The sequence below is a fragment of the Prunus avium genome, chromosome 6 (assembly GCF_965620075.1).
Source record: "Prunus avium chromosome 6, drPruAviu1.hap1.1, whole genome shotgun sequence".
NCBI lineage: Eukaryota > Viridiplantae > Streptophyta > Magnoliopsida > Rosales > Rosaceae > Prunus > Prunus avium.
The window spans coordinates 30,705,592-30,723,918 of NC_142289.1; the positions used below are offsets into that span (position 1 = coordinate 30,705,592).

The 18,327-nt window shown below is 36.7% G+C and overlaps 2 protein-coding genes across 2 annotated transcripts; one reads left to right on the forward strand and one right to left on the reverse strand.

Annotated features, from left to right (window-relative positions):
- Positions 1-10,003: 10,003 nt before the first annotated feature.
- FRA8 (Exostosin family protein) lies at positions 10,004-12,358 on the forward strand. Its single transcript, XM_021956611.2, has 4 exons — positions 10,004-10,713; positions 10,796-11,160; positions 11,257-11,507; positions 11,606-12,358. The coding sequence occupies exons 1-4, from the start codon at positions 10,410-10,412 to the stop codon at positions 12,069-12,071; spliced, it is 1,386 nt and encodes a 461-aa protein (XP_021812303.2). The 5' UTR covers positions 10,004-10,409; the 3' UTR covers positions 12,072-12,358.
- A 1,806-nt stretch (positions 12,359-14,164) lies between these two features.
- Positions 14,165-14,858, reverse strand: LOC110755418 (uncharacterized). Its single transcript, XM_021956612.2, has one exon. It carries the CDS (start codon positions 14,781-14,783, stop codon positions 14,340-14,342), a length of 444 nt encoding a protein of 147 aa, XP_021812304.2. The 5' UTR covers positions 14,784-14,858; the 3' UTR covers positions 14,165-14,339.
- Positions 14,859-18,327: the final 3,469 nt, after the last annotated feature.

The window sequence follows — 18,327 nt, forward strand, 5'->3', positions numbered from 1 at the left end:
TGAGTTCAATGAAAGTATCTTCTTTTAAACCACTTTAAGTGCCTTGATTAGTGTGAACCAGTTGGCCTTAAGTATTTGGGTTGACTACTGCATTGACTTCTAGTCTACTTGATTTGTTCTCTAGGAAGTGAGTAGGACCCACTTTTGCAACCCTTTCCGCTATCACGGATCATAAAATCTTCATTTAGAGGCTCATATTATCGCACTTTTCATATTCGAATCGTCAATAGAAGCATTCTTACAAAATTGTCACTTTTAAATCATGTATACATGCCACCCTTTATTTTCTTGTTTCTCGGTAAAGTGCCTCCTCGTATCGTATTCTCTTCTCTCGTTTCTTTTAGCCTAAGTGGTAGTTGAAAGGACAGGAGAAGGAGGAGGATTTCTCACACACACAAACTACTATAATGACATGGATATTCAAACCTGCGACTACTAGTATGCAAATCGAGGCCTCCATATCATATCCAATTCTATCAACATAAGTTTTGGAACAAAATTCTCACACCTTAAATCAAGTTCTTTTCTTTCTTATACTTCTGTCTCTGACCAACTGATCCCACATAGGCAGAAGCAAACAAAAAAATCTTATAGCATGCATGATGCCCTAATCTTATCCTATTGAAGAACACAGGCAACTTTGCTACCAAAAGTAAAAATAAAACAAATAGACTACCAGCCAATTTTCACCGACAGTTAACATAAGCAAAGGTTAAGGATGGCGTCATGGAGGGCGGTTGGCTGGCTGATTGTGTTTTCACATTATATTTGGGGGCCAAAGGATATTATAGTAAGCAATCCAATCATGACAAAATTGATATATACAGGCTTGGCTTGTAGCTTTATCATCAAATCCATGTTGAAAAAGGCAAAATACCCACCGATCAGTGGTAGGTTAACGCGACCCTAAGGGCCACATTTCCTGCATTATGCCTTTTCCCACCACCATAAAAGTCTTTCATTCTGGGTATAGGAATCTTCTGCAAATAATGAGTGAAAAAAAAAAAAAAGTGATCAAGTTTCCAACCCAAGCTTGAGGAACTTGAAAGTGTTAAGTTTAGTATGTACCATTTTACCACTCTGTCTCTTTAGATTTGAATCTTTTACTTATATTTTCTATGTTGATATTGTGCTTATTGATGAAACCTATACGCGGTTTTACGTCTCCTTATAATTATTATTATTTTCCATTGAAAACCTTAAACTATAAACTCTAAAATAGTTTGTTTTCAATACAAGTGCTGCATCAATTTTATTTCTCTCGCGCTGAGGTTGATGAGGACACTTCAATTAATCCACCAATTCATGCCATTGTCTAGTTGACTTGGAAAAAATATCTCCACTTGGGGGATTTTGAGGATAATTGGCATTACAAGTTTACAACACAAGGCCTGGACACATGCTGAAAAAGTTTTTATGATATTGATGAGGGTTCATATGCCATTCACAACCATGGTCCATAGATAGAACACCTTGCGCATTAGTTCATGCAACCATACCATGGTCCATCTAAGAAAAATAGATTTTGAATTTTTTGAAGTTGGGAGGTGTCGGTTTAGGTCTGTAATACGTTATTTCGAAGGGAACGATGAGATAAATAAGACTCTATATAGTGTGTGTTTAGTGTTTTGAATTACAATATTTAAACAGTGTTTCATTTTTTCAGAGAATTTCTACCTCAAAATACAGTTTTAATATTGTAAATGACCTCACAACACTAAACACGCACTGTATATAAACAACTTTTGAATGTCATAATCATTATCATTTAGTTATCAATAAACCTTTGAGAAATTTCTCAACTCTACCGTTTCTAGGATTTGATGTTGTTTCTTTTCGCCGTGTTTTCTTGCATAGGTCACAAGACCATCAAATCATAGCCAATTCTCGTGACAGACAAAAGAAGAGAAAACCAGTAAAAATTGAATCATATCAGGAGGAGTGTGTATTTTTGTAACATATCTTACGAATAATTTGTCACGGGTTTTTATCCTTCACCAGCAAAAGGTGTAGTGTTGTGTACTTCTCATATCTCCATATTTATAACTCACATTTAAATGTTTTTATATTTATAAATAAAATTTTAAATATAAGTCGTATATTTAACTCATATAAATACGATGGCGATTTTGAATGTAATAGATTCAAAATTCTGCAGTAATCGTGTTATTTCTTTCACAGATTCATTAGCCTACTTTTATTAGTGGGATGGGAATGCGACATGGTGAGGGAAATTGAACTCGGGTGTAAGGGAATGAGCATATTATCTCAATCATCTTATTTAGGTCTCTCATCGTATCCGTTTGTTGGATAAATGTAGAGACTCGGAGGCCCACCATTACCAGTGCCATTATTCCTCCACTTCCAAATCCTCATCTCTAGTGCAAAACGTGACAAGCGAACCTGAGCACAGCATGATTCAACCTATATTGGGTACCACCACTTCAGTTGTATCATGTTCTCTATTGGATTGGGTGTCTGAATATAATTGTTGGGTGTTGTAGAATAACTATTTTTGTTTTTGGTGCTCTGTGGGCTAGAGGCCCAAAAAACCAAACAACCAGGCCAGGATATCCCTCAATCAACCAAAGCCTGAACGAATAGCTTTCTTTCTTATGTTTTCTTGGACTTCTAATTTATTTTATTTTTTCAGCCACGTATTCCAATTTTTTATTTTAGTTAGGCCCAGTTGAATTCAGGTCCGACTTAGTTGATTTTTACAAGTTCCTTTCGATCAGCATGCTGTCAAAAGTGATTACAAGTTCAATTGGGAAGAAAGAAAAAAATCAAACCAAACCAACAAATTTAAGAGAGATTTGACCGAAATTGACAAGTGTCCTTAAATTACTTGGACTTAGAAATTACGTGGACAAAATTAACCAAATTAAAATTACAGAGACAAAAATAATAAAAGTGGCAAACTATAGGTATAAAAAGTGATTTTTTTTTCCTAGTTAATAAAAACAAAGAATAAGCCAAAAAAACACACTTAGAAGCACATGAATGTTTTTTTTAAAACATAATCTTTTTAGTATTATAATAATTTTAGCTTCAATTGTTTTAGATGTTTTTGAGTATATTAACAATTTTTCTTGTTTTATACATTTTATTTGTGAGTTTATATATATATATATATAGATTATATCCTTCAATAATAATAAAAAGGATAAATGTGGTCTCGTCAATTATTGTTGCTTAAATGCGACCCCACAAAAATAAAATTCTCAGTCCGTCATCGGATACAAACCCTAAAACCACAAGATAGACCACATTGCATAAGAACATGTACTAGTTGTACTGGAGTCTCTTGTATGCTCTAGGCATGTGGTCCTCCTCAGCTCCCAAATTGCTACCCTAAACCATGGAAACACCTTCTTGGACACCACTCTCTAACTCAAGAACACTACACACTATTTCCCATGAGAGGCACCATGCCCTAGCACCCATATCAGCACATGTTACACCTTAAAAGTGATTAACAAAATTCCACTATTTTAAGGACATAACAGTACTTTTACTAGTTTGCTCCCTCTCTCTCACACAAAAATTAAATAAATAATTCCGCACATGCTCTCTCTCTCTCTCTCTCTCTCTCTCTCATGCACACGAACAAAACCCACAAAACTTATACAGAGGCAAAGCATGTGCTTCTACAGCTCACACATTATAAAAGTGATAGGGCCAGTGAGCCCAAAGCAGTTTCAGGGCTCTTCCAATTCAAAGTCCTGATTGGGGGCCCTCCATTTCCCTACTCTGCATGGCTTCCAGTGTCTGGCTCAGCCCCACATAACCCTAATTTATAGAGAAAAATACTTACCTCCTTCTGAAAGTAGAGCAACTCCTATTTTCCTGTCAATCATTATTTGATATGTGTAGATATTTATATTTTTTGTGTCTTGATAAATTATTTTTACATATTTTTCAAACTATGATTCGCAGAAAGTACGAATAACTTCGTCTGGGAAGGAATGAAGCAGTGTCTATTTATAAATGGGACCTATATTTTTAGGATTTAATTGTTAAATACTCATGTGACAAAGGAATATAAACAAGGCAAATGGGCCTTTGTTTTTCCTGCTCCCCAATTAAACCATACATGAATGGTCTCTGTCGCTGTTCCTCATATGACCTATATATTGAAGTACTGGCCCTAAAACATATGATTGGATTCAAGCACAAAATAAGAGCTCCTTCCTTCCCACTTTGTAATATGGGGCACATAGGTCCTGCCGCCGCAATAAGTACCTTACCATGTGGCTTTGCCTTTGGTGGTCCATGTTCCTTAATTAGCCTTATGCTTTTTTTCTAGGGAAAAATAATTGAATGGGTCACCATGCTTTGTGGGTCTTATTTCCGGGAACAATTCACTAATGTTAGACCAAAGATAAGATATTTGAGTGCGACCGTAACATCACAAATTATCATATAAATCAAAGACAAGTTTATATTTTAGGATCTAGTATGAGCGGACTGTTAACCTATATAACGGTGACATTAATTAATTTCTTACGATAGAAAAGGAGTCTAATCAAAGTATTTCACTCCAATTATTGATTAACCAAGGACAACTTATACTTGCCAGTGGGTGTTTACTTCAATGGTTGCAGTCTTCGGTTGCAAACCCCATAACACTAGTTCGAATTCCAGTATGTGTGAGCCTTTCGCCGTTCCCCTTAAATTAGGTACTCGATGTATCTAAAAAAAGGGACAATTTATACTCTCTTTTTTTCTTTGTTGGCCAATTCTAGATTGGGGAAATGTTCGAGTTTTCAAAGGTTCCCAAGAGACTTTCTAACCACAACCTACTTAGCATGTATTATTTACTACTCACGAGAGACAATTAACATCACACAAATTGGGATAGCCTAATAAAAACCACAATCCCTGTGTCTTTATTCTGACTTTGATTCACAATATAATGGCATATTCTGGTGTAGCTCTCCTAAAACCAATGTACTATTAGCACTCTCACTCCAATAATGGACTGTTGCCGTTTATATCAGGGCAGACAATGAAGGTGACAATTTTTAAGATGCTTGGGACAACCAAGGAATATCTGGGATTTTTTTTTTCCTTTTGGCTCTTGAGTTCAATTATTGTTAGTACGTTCAATCCATCGTGCTGATGGTAGTCTTAATATTTTTCTTCCTAGAGGCAAGATGAACCTTTCAAATAAACCATTTTTTGTTTGTTCTTAGATTTCCCATCTTTGAGACATTTTATCAAGCAGTTTGTCATGAATGTGTTGCTAGAGTATTTTAATGAGTGCCATGAATGTTGAGCTGAGACTCGAGAGGACTTCACTGACTCATATGGATCCACATGTTTGTTTCCACAAATGACTTTGTGGAAAAATAACGATTTAGGCGCTTATTTTTTACTTATCTACACTCCAAATTGAATATTTTATAATACTTATGTACTCACATAATGAGTATAAAAGGCTCAAAAAATGACGGTTGAAATCACTAGCCTTGTGGAATTCCTATTTTCATTCCATGCTGGAATGATTAGGAAAATCAATAATTCTCTTAACTTGATTTAGATGTATAAACTCACGGACACCAACAAATTTGTCATCCTAAATTACTCCCATAATTCTTTTGAAATTTTTTTTTTCCGGCCACGAGAAAAGAAGATGAAAAACACTTTGCACTTTTATCTATTCACAAGTTGAAAATGGTCATGACTACATAATTAGACCTAAGATTACCACCACTTTAATGACCATATTTAAACTCCAAACAAAGCTTAATCATTTCGCCCATTATGATGATATGAATCTTATTCTCCAACTACATTGGCAGCTATCTAATTGGTCAAGTATGCAATAATAACTAAGAACTTAAAAGAAAAATAATGCTACTATTTTCAACCCATGTCCTATTTTCTCAACCACCTTATCTAGAAAACTTCATTATAAGCTACAGACAACTCGTGGCCTATATTCATGTTCGCCACAGACAATCTGTGGCCAAAGGGTGTTGGCCACATATTGGACACATATCACGTGATTGTGGTAGTTGCTGGTGTCGCCATTAATTATCTACCATTGTGAATGATATCCCGGCCTATAAAAAGTGGATCCCATCACGGCCATTGGCGGAGCCAATCAAGGCCCACAAGGGTCACTTGACCCTTCTCAACATTTTGAAAACCTTATATTTATCTATGTTATCCAAGTTGTTTTATAGATATATTTACTGTTGACCATTCTCTCAAATGTAAATTGTCTACAATAAACATGAATATGATATATATTTGTTTTCATGTCTTCATATGTCATTTATATGTGTGTGCCATGGATTTTATTCAATTTTCTCATTCTATCTAAAATCAACTTTTGATACTCTTTCATTATTTTTAGGTTGCTAGAATTTGGGTTATACTTACTAAGATATTAAATTTGTGATATTGAAATTTAATCATTATAATGAATTCTTAAATATATTTTCTTATAAAAACTAAGTTTAATGTAATTATAAAGCTATTTAAAGTTGACCCTTCTTGATAGAATTTCTGACTCCGCCATTGATCACGGCTAAGCAAATCGCGGCCTTGGCCCCTTTTTTTAGTAGTGAAATTATAGAGGTTTTTCTCATTACCCTTTTTTCTTTTAGTATAATTTAAAATTTAAAATTTAAAAAAAGCTCATTGAACCCTTATTTTGGGACAAGCAAGCAGAAGATCCTTAACTATGTTTAGAAAGCTCATTGAACCCTCATTAAATTTATTACACGAATGGTTCTTGCATTTTTAGACCAATTTTTCACTAACACGAGATCTTTAACCATGTTTAGAAAGCCTCCGCCAAATTATGCACAAAATTTGAGATAATCTTTTATATTTTGCCTTCATTTTCAGCACACCTTTCCATAGTTAACAAGGCCAAACACAGCATTCGCTTTCTTCAACCCAACGCAATTAGCTAAGCTAGACAGCTAGACAGTATGCCAAAAGAGCTCACGAATTATTTTTATTTTTTCAAAATTATTTATTTATTTTATTTTTTATGGTAGGTACGTCAATAAATTCTACCAAATATTCCTATGCTTCATCCACAAGTATGTGGTATGTCCACTAGCATTTGGATGATAACAACTTATGAAAAGTGCCTTGGCAACTCAAACAAGTAATCTAATAATTAATTAGTACTAATCCGTAATTATAACACCTAATCCTCTATTATTTTTCCTTTCCCTTGGTTGGAGTTGGACCAAGTCCTCTCTCTCTCTCTCTCTCCCTATTCAAATGTGACATAATCTTAGCATTGAATATTAAGCAGGCTATGATTATATTTGTTGCATTTTCAGTTCGTTTTCATTTACTTTTGTCTTTTTTCGTTCCATTATTATTAGCCTTCTTTTTTGTGGTGGGCGTAACCAAGTTCAATCCACGTCTTGCCGTGCACGAGATGTTAAATTCGATCACAAAAACAGAATGCTTTTCTGATTTGTCTCACCATCGTTTTGTGACAAGGGAATCAATCAAGTGATGAAATTTTATTAAGGCTGGTGGGTTCATGTGAAATATTGTACGGGTGAATAAGAAGAATATTTTGTTAGATTTCTTTAATATGCGTGTTCAAGATTCTTCACATAATTTGAAATATGTAAAGACATACCTAGTGCTATTTTTCTTGAGTATACAACCTCTGAACTCATTCAACCGCAGTAGCAATATCCCAGCAAGAACAGGAATGGCTCAAGACTTATGCTCTCTCTAAGAATCTGTTTTAGCTCTCTCTTTATGATGAGATTAGGATTAGAGAACGTGTCTGATGAGAGCAGAGCCTTAAGCTTATATAGGGCTAGGTCAAGTCGTCTCTACTTATCACCGAGGGCCGACTTGACTAATATTCAAAGCCCACCAAAATAGTTCACTCCAAAAAGGAAATAAATAGGACCCTTTAATAGGCTTCAAAACCTTTCCTTATTCCACAAGGTTTTGGGCCTCAAGGTATAACTTAATTTAAACTTTTATCGAAACCTGAAATAACTTAGTATCTAGTGCACCGATCAAAATAGGAAACATAACATAGTCATGAATGATCCAACATGCGTGATAGGTTTATGAATTAAGGAGGTGTAGTATGATTTGGATCGGTTTCACTCCTTAATTGTGATCAAATTAATAAATCGTTAACAGTGCGATCTTACTAAAGCAAGTGATTAAGGTTTATACTAAAAATAATAATTCATTTGCAATAAGATTATAAGTTTTTGTCACGGGTGTTGCAAAGACGACCAAAAATATAGTTGGATTTTTGCATATGATAAACTTGTTGAAAATATTGGGCGATGAAGATGGGAAAAATGTGTGAAAAGAATTTTGGAATGTGAGATACGTGGCAAGAAACTAAAAATTAATAAGGGCCCGTCTGGTAACGTTTTCGGAGAATGTTTTATGAGAATATTTTCAGAGAATGAAAACAAGAAAACGAATTTGCATTTTCAGGAAATGAAAATGCGTTTGGTAGATTAATTAGAAAATATTTTCAGAAAACAAAAATAATGAAAACGTGTCTGGTAGTACAATTTGAAATAATAATATGTGAGTTATTTTTATGAAAATGTTTTCCATGAGAATGAAAACAACTTTTTTCTGTTTTTTACAAGTACACATGAACTTGTTTTCATTTTATGAAAACATTCTCAGTGTTTTCTGTTTTTAGGCCACCGAACGTGTTTTTGCCTCATTTTTGTTCTCTGAAACTGAAAACAACCTCTTAAAACGTTACCGAACAGGCCCTAAGCGACTAAAAACTATGGTAGCTGATTTGGGTAACTTTCATCGCCCTTCATAAATGTGTGCCTCACTTGTTTTTAGGACCAAAAGACTTAGTCTCAGAATATTTAAGGCAACCAAAATTTATTGAAACAACGACTTCGTTTCTCTTACTTTTTGTCGCAACTTACGTGTGACCAAATTGATTGGTCCCGGAAAAGAAGAGGGCAATAGATACCCAGGTCATTCTCACTTTGAAAGAGAAGATTAGAGTTGTCAATTATGGTAATGCATGGTCTAAAATCAAAGATAATTCTAAGCCAAAAAAGAAAAAAAAGAAAAAAAAAGGCTCATTCTCGCGCAATTTTTATTATTTTATTTTTTGCCAAATGACGGAGTTGTTATTGACATCCTTAAAAAGGCTTCAAACACTTTCGAAGAGCAATTTATTTTCTATGTTTTTGTTTTCTTTGAAATCTTTTAAGAATTCGTCCTCAATTTTAAGAAGTGAATTTTTTTTCGTACCTTTTTTGGAATGTCCATGCGTTAATTCATCCAATGATATATTTTTGGGATGGAGTTCATCCACATAGTCATCAATTAAATTATTTATGTCCTTTGGCATGAATTGGTTCATGTTGTTTATTATCAAATCCCCATTTAAAGTTTTAAAATTACGGTTGAAACCGCTAACTTTAAATTTACACGGGAATTTCGTGGCATTCTCTCATCCTAGGTTTCATAACTAAAGCTTTCCCTGCTCTTTGATCTCCATTTTAATTGCATGTCCTCCTCAGCAGTATGAGCTTCCAAAGGTACTTTATGAAGTGCCCCATTTTGCCCAAAAAATGTTCCTTTTTGAATGTGGCCACGCTGTGAACCCTTTTTTGGACCTTAATGTCTTATACCATATTTGCCCCTATACCGAACATTCTCTCCGTTTTCTAAATTACTTTCTTTTTTATAAATGAAATGAAATTCTCGACCGATTCTATTACCATACGTGTCAATTATTAATCAAAATAGAACTGAGAGACAGTTGTTATTGATGGTGTTAGATTTGATTAAGCAGATGCTTAAAGACTGGCTTATCGGATAATCCAAAGATAAAATCACCCACTTTAGCATAATGCTTTAATAAAAAAAGCCTAAAAACCACCCAGCACAGGTGAAAACTGTAACATTTTGAAGGTACAAAAAAGACCGAGGGTAATTTCGTCATTTGAGCTGTCCAATTCTGAAAGGACCTGCCACCCAAAGAAGCATTACATTACAGCAACCCGAGACCATCGCCGAGGTCCATTCTTTCTTCTGCTCTCCTTCACCACCATGTGACACCCCTGAAACCCAGCTCTTCCTCTCTGATCTCTGTCTGCAACTGTGCGCACCATTTTCATTCTTTAATATTTGATTATTTCTTAATTTCAATTTTTTATTCCATTTTCACATGTAAACAGAGCTCAACCACATCAAAGATTTGAACTTTTTCTCCATTTCTTAATTTTATTTTTTGGTCCAAAAACGAAACGCCAACAAACCCGCATTTCATCCGTCACTGTTCCTTCGTTTCCACTTCATCACCAGACCAAGAACCGAAAGCCCTCCCGCAACCACTGAAAACCCTTTCGTTTTCTCAGAATATTTCACCAAAAGCTTGAATCTTTTCTGGGTTTTTAAATGAGATGTTGGAACAGAAGTTCAGAGCCCCGAAAAACAGAGGGTTCTATGTCAGAATGAAGCTCTTGCCCAGCAAACATGGAAGATCATCAGTACCTCAATTAGAGAAAAAAAGCTTCTTTTATAGAAATTGCAAATGGGTTCTCTGGCTCTCCCTCTCCTTGTACTTCTTCAGCTCCTATCTCATCAGCAATCACCCCAATCAGAACAACGAAAACAAACCCACCTCCCTCTCCAAAACCCATTTCTCAAGCTTAGCCTCTCGTGCCCTCTTCGAATCCACCACCAATAACATCACACAGAAACAAGGTCAATAACCCATTTTCGTCAATCTTTTTTAGAGAAATTTGATGAATTAATTCTAAAGCACGTTTTTTTCTGTGTTTTTCAGGCTTGCACTTCAACGGCTTGAAGATTTTCGTATACGATTTGCCAGCGAAATACAACACGGATTGGCTAAAAAACGAGAGATGCAGCACCCACTTGTTTGCTTCCGAGGTCGCCATTCACAGGGCGCTTTTGACAAGCGAATATTTGACCGTTGACCCATACGAAGCGGACTTCTTCTTCGTCCCTGTCTACGTTTCCTGCAACTTCAGCACCGTCAATGGCTTCCCGGCAATAGGCCACGCTCGTTCTCTCATAGCCTCCGCCATTAACTTAATATCCACCCAATACCCATTTTGGGATCGGTCCCACGGCTCCGACCACGTCTTCGTCGCTTCCCATGACTTCGGTTCTTGCTTCCACACCATGGTAATTCAATTTGGCGGTGACAAATAAAAAACGTTTCTTTTTTGTTTTTGTTTTCCTGAATATCTAAAATAGTATACTGGGTTTTCGTTTTCTCAGGAGGATGTGGCGATATCGGATGGTATACCTGGGTTCTTAAAGAACTCCATCGTGTTACAGACGTTCGGTGTGAAACAGAAACACCCATGTCAAGAGGTTGAGAATGTGGTCATTCCGCCGTACGTTTCGCCGGAAAGTGTATTCAGGACGCTGGAGAAATCTCCGGTCATCGGCCGGCGAGACATCTTCGCTTTCTTCCGGGGCAAGATGGAGGTCCACCCAAAAAACATCAGCGGCCGTTTCTACAGCAAGTAATAATTGTTTAATAATTAAGCAAGTAAATGAAACTAATCAAACTCATAATCATTATGTTTTGTGAATTGACTGATTTACCCTCGTCTTTTTCAAGGCGGGTGAGGACAATGCTGTGGCGGAAGTACAACGGTGACCGGAGGTTCTTCCTGCAGAGGCATCGGTTCGCCGGTTACCAGTCGGAGATCGTGCGGTCGGTGTTTTGTCTCTGCCCCTTGGGGTGGGCCCCGTGGAGCCCTAGACTGGTTGAATCGGTCGCCCTGGGCTGCGTGCCGGTGATCATAGCGGACGGGATCCGGTTGCCCTTCGACGACGTCGTTCCGTGGGCGGAGATATCGGTAAACGTAGCGGAGGAAGACGTGGGTAAGCTGGCAGAGATACTCGAACACGTGGCGGCGACGAACTTGAGCGCAATTCAAAAGAACCTGTGGGACCCGCGCGTTCCGCGGGCCCTGATGTTCAACGATCGGGTCCACGAAGGCGACGCCACGTGGCGGGTTCTTTCCGCTCTGGCGAACAAGCGGGCCAGGTCGTACAGAAGGTCGAGAGTTTCGAGCCAATAGGACGCCGACCGCGTGGACAAGTTGGAATTTGGAGGAAGGAGAAATGGTTTTTGCCAGCCAATGGGTGCGCATAGCATTTGCTGCATTGTATAGTTGACGACAGCTAGATCTTTTTGTGGTATGTGCTTGGTGGGACCCGCATTTCCGAAATGGCGAGTTCTCAGTGGCTGTTTGGGCAGTTGGCAGCAAATGTAATCAATACTCTTGTACATGTAACCTGAAACGGATACTGTAAAGTCAAAAAAATTTATAGAGAAAAAAAGTAAGGAAATCCCATTATTTTCGAATTTTTACTCTTCTTTTTATATTCCAAATCTCGTGAGATCTGGGTATTTTTTTTTTTGAATATTCTAAAAATATGAGCCAATAATTTTTATACCAATATTTTCACTTTTTGTTATTTTATAAACATATATGTATTGGGTTGCAAAGCCAAGGAATAATACATTTAAAATGGAATTTAATATTATATTTGTTAAATTTGTGCGTTTTTTTAAGGGTTGGGAAATAATAATTCGTGCTTGTGCTGGCCTAGAAAGTTGAGAAATCAGGAAAGCTGGGAGAAGAAAAGATGAATAAACAAGTAAATAATTGCAGGAATAGAAAAGGAGGAGGGGGAAAAAAGGCGGGAATATGAAATGTCAGAGGAAGGGACAGACAGGTTTAATCGAGCCAGCAGAGGTGTGTCAGAGGCTTTAAAATCCCTTATTTATTTTATACAAACAATTTAAGTAACGGTGTGGGTGTTGTCAGTGGTCACGGATACGGTATCCAAGTAAAGTAAAACCATATAGTTGTTCCATGGGCTCTTATGTCATTTCCAAATCAATCTCAATCCATGGAAAGATAACAAATGGACAAATCATTTGGTTCGGTTCGATTTTGATAAAAATTACGGAGGAAATTGAACTAAAATAAATCAATTTAAGACGATTTAGTTCAATCGGTTTGCGCGTAAACTGCATTTTTTCGATTTTGAGCTTGGTACCGGTTCAACAACTTTGGAGGATTCCTGCTGCTTGAAGACAAATGGTGATGTGCTTAAAGTCCCATTGATTTCTTGTACTTCATATTTGTTAGTGTAATGATTCTCCAGTTTTTTGTCTCTTGGGTTTTCTGGTTCTACAAGGAGCCATAATCCAATTCGGAGTTGTCTTAAAAATGGAAGTGTACTAGGTTTTTGGCTTTCTTGTACTCCACGTTATGTGACTTTTGGGCCTACAACGAGGGCTGGCCCAATAAATAATTGCAGTCACCTCGAAAACGGTTACTGTTCCTTGAGCTAAGAAACCCTACTTTTCTCTTTATACAATCATATTGACTATAGATATCAGAGATGCTTTGACTCACACCACACCAATGTGTTCAAAGACTGACGATCGTCTTCTTTTCTTAGTTTCAAGGTGCAAAAGGTCTTTAAGAAGAAGTACAAATTCATTTCCCAAAACTACAATTTTGTTTTAAAATTTTTTTATTAAGTGGATAGGACAATTCAAATTTAGTATCTCTGGAAGAAAAATACCATACAACAAAAGCTAGCTAGTTTGTCAACCTGTTATGATTTGAAATCATTTTATATATTTTTTGCTAAAATTTTGTTCTCACTTTTTATATCTTTGTTCTAATGAAACAAAGAATATGCAACAAATATCGATTGCTTCTCACATCAAATGCTGGGGTGACTCATTGGGTTCAAGGAAGCAAATGCAAGAAGCTTCTTATCACGTTCAAATATAGCCATCTCTTCTGCATCCGAGGTCCCCAAAGCTTCAATATCTTCACCCCATTTTGTATCAAACAAAATAATGTGGTTACTGAAGCACATAGGAGTAATCAAACAGCATTGTCCGGGACGGGAGGGACCATTCTCCTGCGCAAGTCCACGGCTTGCAGGAGTATCGATCTCTCCGATTTCAATCGAAGTTTAGCAGCTTTCTGCACATTTCAGCACAAGAGCGCTTACTAGTTCCACCTTCGTTGGGCCTTTGTTGATGCCATGTTGTCGAGGTAGCAAAATGGCATTTATATATAATTAGACAATTTACACATTTACACAGAAACACACATTTATATATAAATAAACAAGCTAGACATAATAACAACTTACAAGTTCATTACATAAGAAAGAGAGAACTACTTCATTCACATTGACAGCGGATAGCAGGAGATTAATCCAAGTAAGCATAAACAAGCTTAGACACATAACTAGGTTCATTACAAGCCCGCATTTCAAAATACCAAGAAATCCCAGTGAACATCTAAACCTAATTAATAATAGTCAACGCGATTGTTGTAGGACTTGGTTCCACACTTATAAGGAGAACCAGACTTCTTGAACTTCACTTGGGTCTTGTTAGGGTAAACAGACTTCTTGAACTTCACCTGGGTCTGGTACTCAGTGGTAAACCCTAGCTCCTTGTCCACATACTTGTCAGAGGAGGTGTAGTTTGCCTCTTGCTCGTAGCCCAAGCCACCAGTGCTCTTGTCCACAAACTCCCCAGCCTTGTAGCTCCTAGTAAAGCTGCTTGAACCTCCTCCACCATATGCATCCTTATACGAATATCGATCTTTCATCTGGAGTTCTGCAGACTCGTTGAGCTGTGAAGAAGATGATACCTTGCTCAAGGGCATCACCTCTAGGTAGCCACAATAACCATACACAGGCTTTGAATCAGGCTTCTTCGACATTGTTTGGATTTTGTGTGTATTCATAGAAAGTAGGTTGTGAGAAATTGGTTCTGTTGGCCTTCCTTTTTGCAAGAAGCTATATGGGAATTTTTCTTTTCTATTAATTTTGGCTAGATATTTTTTTTATTTAATACACTTAGGGTCACATCTCAATATCTTTGTATAAGAAAAGCTGAAAAACGAAAATGACTGAATCTGTTGAAATGACATAAAATTGTCAGGGTCAAATTATTTCTACAAAAGAAAATAGTTGATGGGAAAATTGTCAGAGAAATGAATTGAGTTGTGAGCTAAAGCTGAGGTGAGTCAGTGCTTGAATAATGGACTCAGTAGGGGATGATATGATATGTTGGTGTCAGTCAGTGGTCATAATTGTTTTTCCTAAAACTTAACTGTAAATTATTTTATTATCTTAAATGAGGGCCAACACTAAAAGGGTCAATATATCATAATTGTAAATTATTTTCTTATCTTAATTAATCGTAAAATATTTTGTACAACATATCATATATTTTTGTCAGGAATTAAAAAGGTTGTAAAAAGAGGGAAGGGTCAAGACCACTTCAAATATAAAATAGTACGGTATTACCACGTCAACTGGTGATATTTTCATTTAAAATATAACACGTGTCAATCTATTATAATAAATTATCAACTTTTTAATAACTGGATTTAAAATTCAATATTTCCTTTTTAATAAATTTTAAAAAACTAAAGATGCCATAACCCACCACACCACAGCCCAGTTCCCTACCTCGCACTGTCTTTCCTTGCCACCGATCCAATGGTTCAAAATGCTCTGTATGGAAATACATTGGATTCTTAATGGGCAGTAGTTGTTGTTTATGGAGTAAAGAGATGGAGGGAGGACGAAAAAGAGAGGGAGGGCGCGACAGCAAGGGGAGGCAACGGATGGGCGGTGGCTCTTCCTTTTTCCTATTTTCTCAATTCTATTTTAAAGTTAAAAATAAATTCAAAGTCAGCTATAAAAAAAACTTTAATTATTTTTAAAAAATAACACATGACATATTTTGAATGGATGTATCACCAATTGACGTGGTGATACAGTACCATTTTATAACTTTGGCTTTGGCATGCTTGCCTAATTATGAAAAATTGTTATGTCACCTTATCATTGTCATTCAATTTAGTTATGCATCTGATTAAATTATTGTCACTAATTTGATATGCATTTATCCAAAACAAAGTCCATTTTACAATTTTATGTGTATCATAGGCATCTAGTTTTAATCAAGGTCTAAAATATCGATATTATCGATGAAATATAGCACATATTATCAATTTTTTGGGAAGAGAATATTTTTTTTGGTGAAAAGAGGAGGATTTTTTGGAACCTATCCATATAATTATCATATAAGTATCGATAATATGGGGAAAATTTCGGATATGAGAATTTCACTCTTCTTTAGTAGCATTTGGACAAAATATCGGGATATTATCTATAATATTAAGATATGTACATGGAATGGAAAAAGAAAAAAAAAACACACAACCTTTTGGGATGGAATGAGAAGTAGTAGTTATGGTTATACACAAAACCAACCATTTCCTCACCATTCATATTCCCATGCCTTTTGGGATGGAATCGAGTGACTCATGGAAAGAATCCGAGACCCAATCTTCAAACGATTTTGCTTATGGGCAACGTAAACCAATATCAGATCCATAAGGGTGGCATGTTAACAAATACATGCAAAAATATGTTGGGGATTTATCATTTGATGACTACTCTTCACAGTACACATAGAGATGATGAAGACAGTGCAAAATTTGAACCTTATAGGAACTCTATGTACTACTAAGTTACTCATATATCTTACCATGTGTTGGGGTCTTTTTGTTGAGAGCTGCAATGGGCTTGTTGGATTACTGCGAAGTAGATCGAGCTCTCTTGCGCCCCTGTCTGAGTTTGCAGCACTAGGCCCCAAAACACCCCTAAAGAGTTGAGACCTTAGGGAGTGCTTTGGTCTTCTTCAATGGCTCTTCAGTACATTGAAAGTTTTGATGAGAAGGATACATCAGCTACTGTGAAGCTATTGCTTGATAATGTAGGTGGAGCAGACGCTGGAAGGGTTTGCTTGAAGCATAATGGAACAGGTGTTCCAGCAGCTGCTACTTGTTTGATTAGGCCTCCGACAGCTTGACGAATGCTTGGTCGCACATTTGGATTTCTCACCAAAAAGGTGATGCCCCTGATTTCAAGTTGGCTTCAGAAGATAAGTGTTTTAGATCTGGAATAGGGTTTCTGGCAACCTGTGCATATGGGTTTGCCTTCGTTTTGACAAGTTGATGGGAGCAGCCTTTGTGCACATGGGTTTGCCTTGGTTTTGACAAGGTGCTGGATATTTTGACTGATGTGGGATATTTCCAAGTGTTGTGGGCTATGGCTATTGGATATTTTCTAAAGTGTTTGGGTCTTTTCTTAAGGTGATGGTGTTAGCATGAAAATTGTATTAGCATTTCTTAGACTCTAGCATAGGTTGCAAATTAGGTTGTGAGGAATTGTTACTAGACGTTCTGGCACAACTCATTCAACCCCATACTTCCGAGGCATGATTTGACCATATGAGAAACTTGACAACAGGTAAATCATGACATAATCATGCATTCAAAATAGGATTTATAATTAAAGCTATTTGTGATTTAAGTTGAAATATTAGCGTTTACTATCGTGACTGCACCATGCTTATCACCTAGTCAACTTGTTTCAGGAGAAAATTATTTCTCAACAATAGTGGTTGTTTGGTGTCGTCACTATGAGTCCTTATTGAATCAGATTTTATATCCATAATTGGATAATTGTTTTATCATCTGTTGGGCGTCTCATGAAGAGACCTTTTTGCATCAAGTTTAGGAGTTTTAGTTTGAATAGGTTTTAGAGTTATAGTTGCATAGCAAGTGTGGCAACATGGGTTTCTCTCCAAGGAGAGAAACCTGCTTTGAATAAAAGGACGGTTGGTTCTTTTCATTGAGTAGCTTTTTCAATGCAATTATATTTTTGAACATATTGAATCCTTTAGAAAAAGCTGTCGTGCTTATTTTCTTTGGTAATTCGTCAAGTGCTCATTTGTTACTTGGTGAGTTATCAAATCCTTTCATCATTCATATTGCATTCATATGCATGTCGGTGACTCATACGGTTGAGGGCACCAAGATCGTGGTGGCGGTTTTTCTCCGGTGAGCTTGAATTGATCGTGACCAGTATCGGATTCAACTTAAGGAGAGTTGGAAGAAATCCGGCGAGCTTGAAGCAATTGTGACCAGTAATGCGTTCAACATAAGGAGTGTCGAAAGATCATCCTGTGACAGAAGTTGAGTTACGAAGAAGTCGGTAAACATTATCTAGAATGTGTCTAGGATAAGTGTGTGAGTACTTCTTATAATCATCGTTCTATAGTGGATTTGTTTTGGATTGAGGAGTCCCGTGGATTTTCCCCAGAGGTGGGGTTTTACCACGTAAAATAATTCTCTACGTGTTCTTTTGTTTTATGCCTAGCACGTTTCAGGATTGATAAGCCATATCAATCATGCTACCGAAGTTTATTTT

Excerpts from the sequence above, each read along its gene's own strand:
- FRA8 (XM_021956611.2), top strand. The coding sequence starts at position 10,410 with ATGTTGGAACAGAAGTTCAGAGCCCCGAAAAACAGAGGGTTCTATGTC. Across the intron at positions 10,714-10,795 it reads TAACATCACACAGAAACAAG|GCTTGCACTTCAACGGCTTG; the intron begins GTCAATAACCCA and ends TGTGTTTTTCAG. Across the intron at positions 11,161-11,256 it reads GTTCTTGCTTCCACACCATG|GAGGATGTGGCGATATCGGA; the intron begins GTAATTCAATTT and ends TCGTTTTCTCAG.
- LOC110755418 (XM_021956612.2), bottom strand. The coding sequence starts at position 14,783 with ATGAATACACACAAAATCCAAACAATGTCGAAGAAGCCTGATTCAAAG.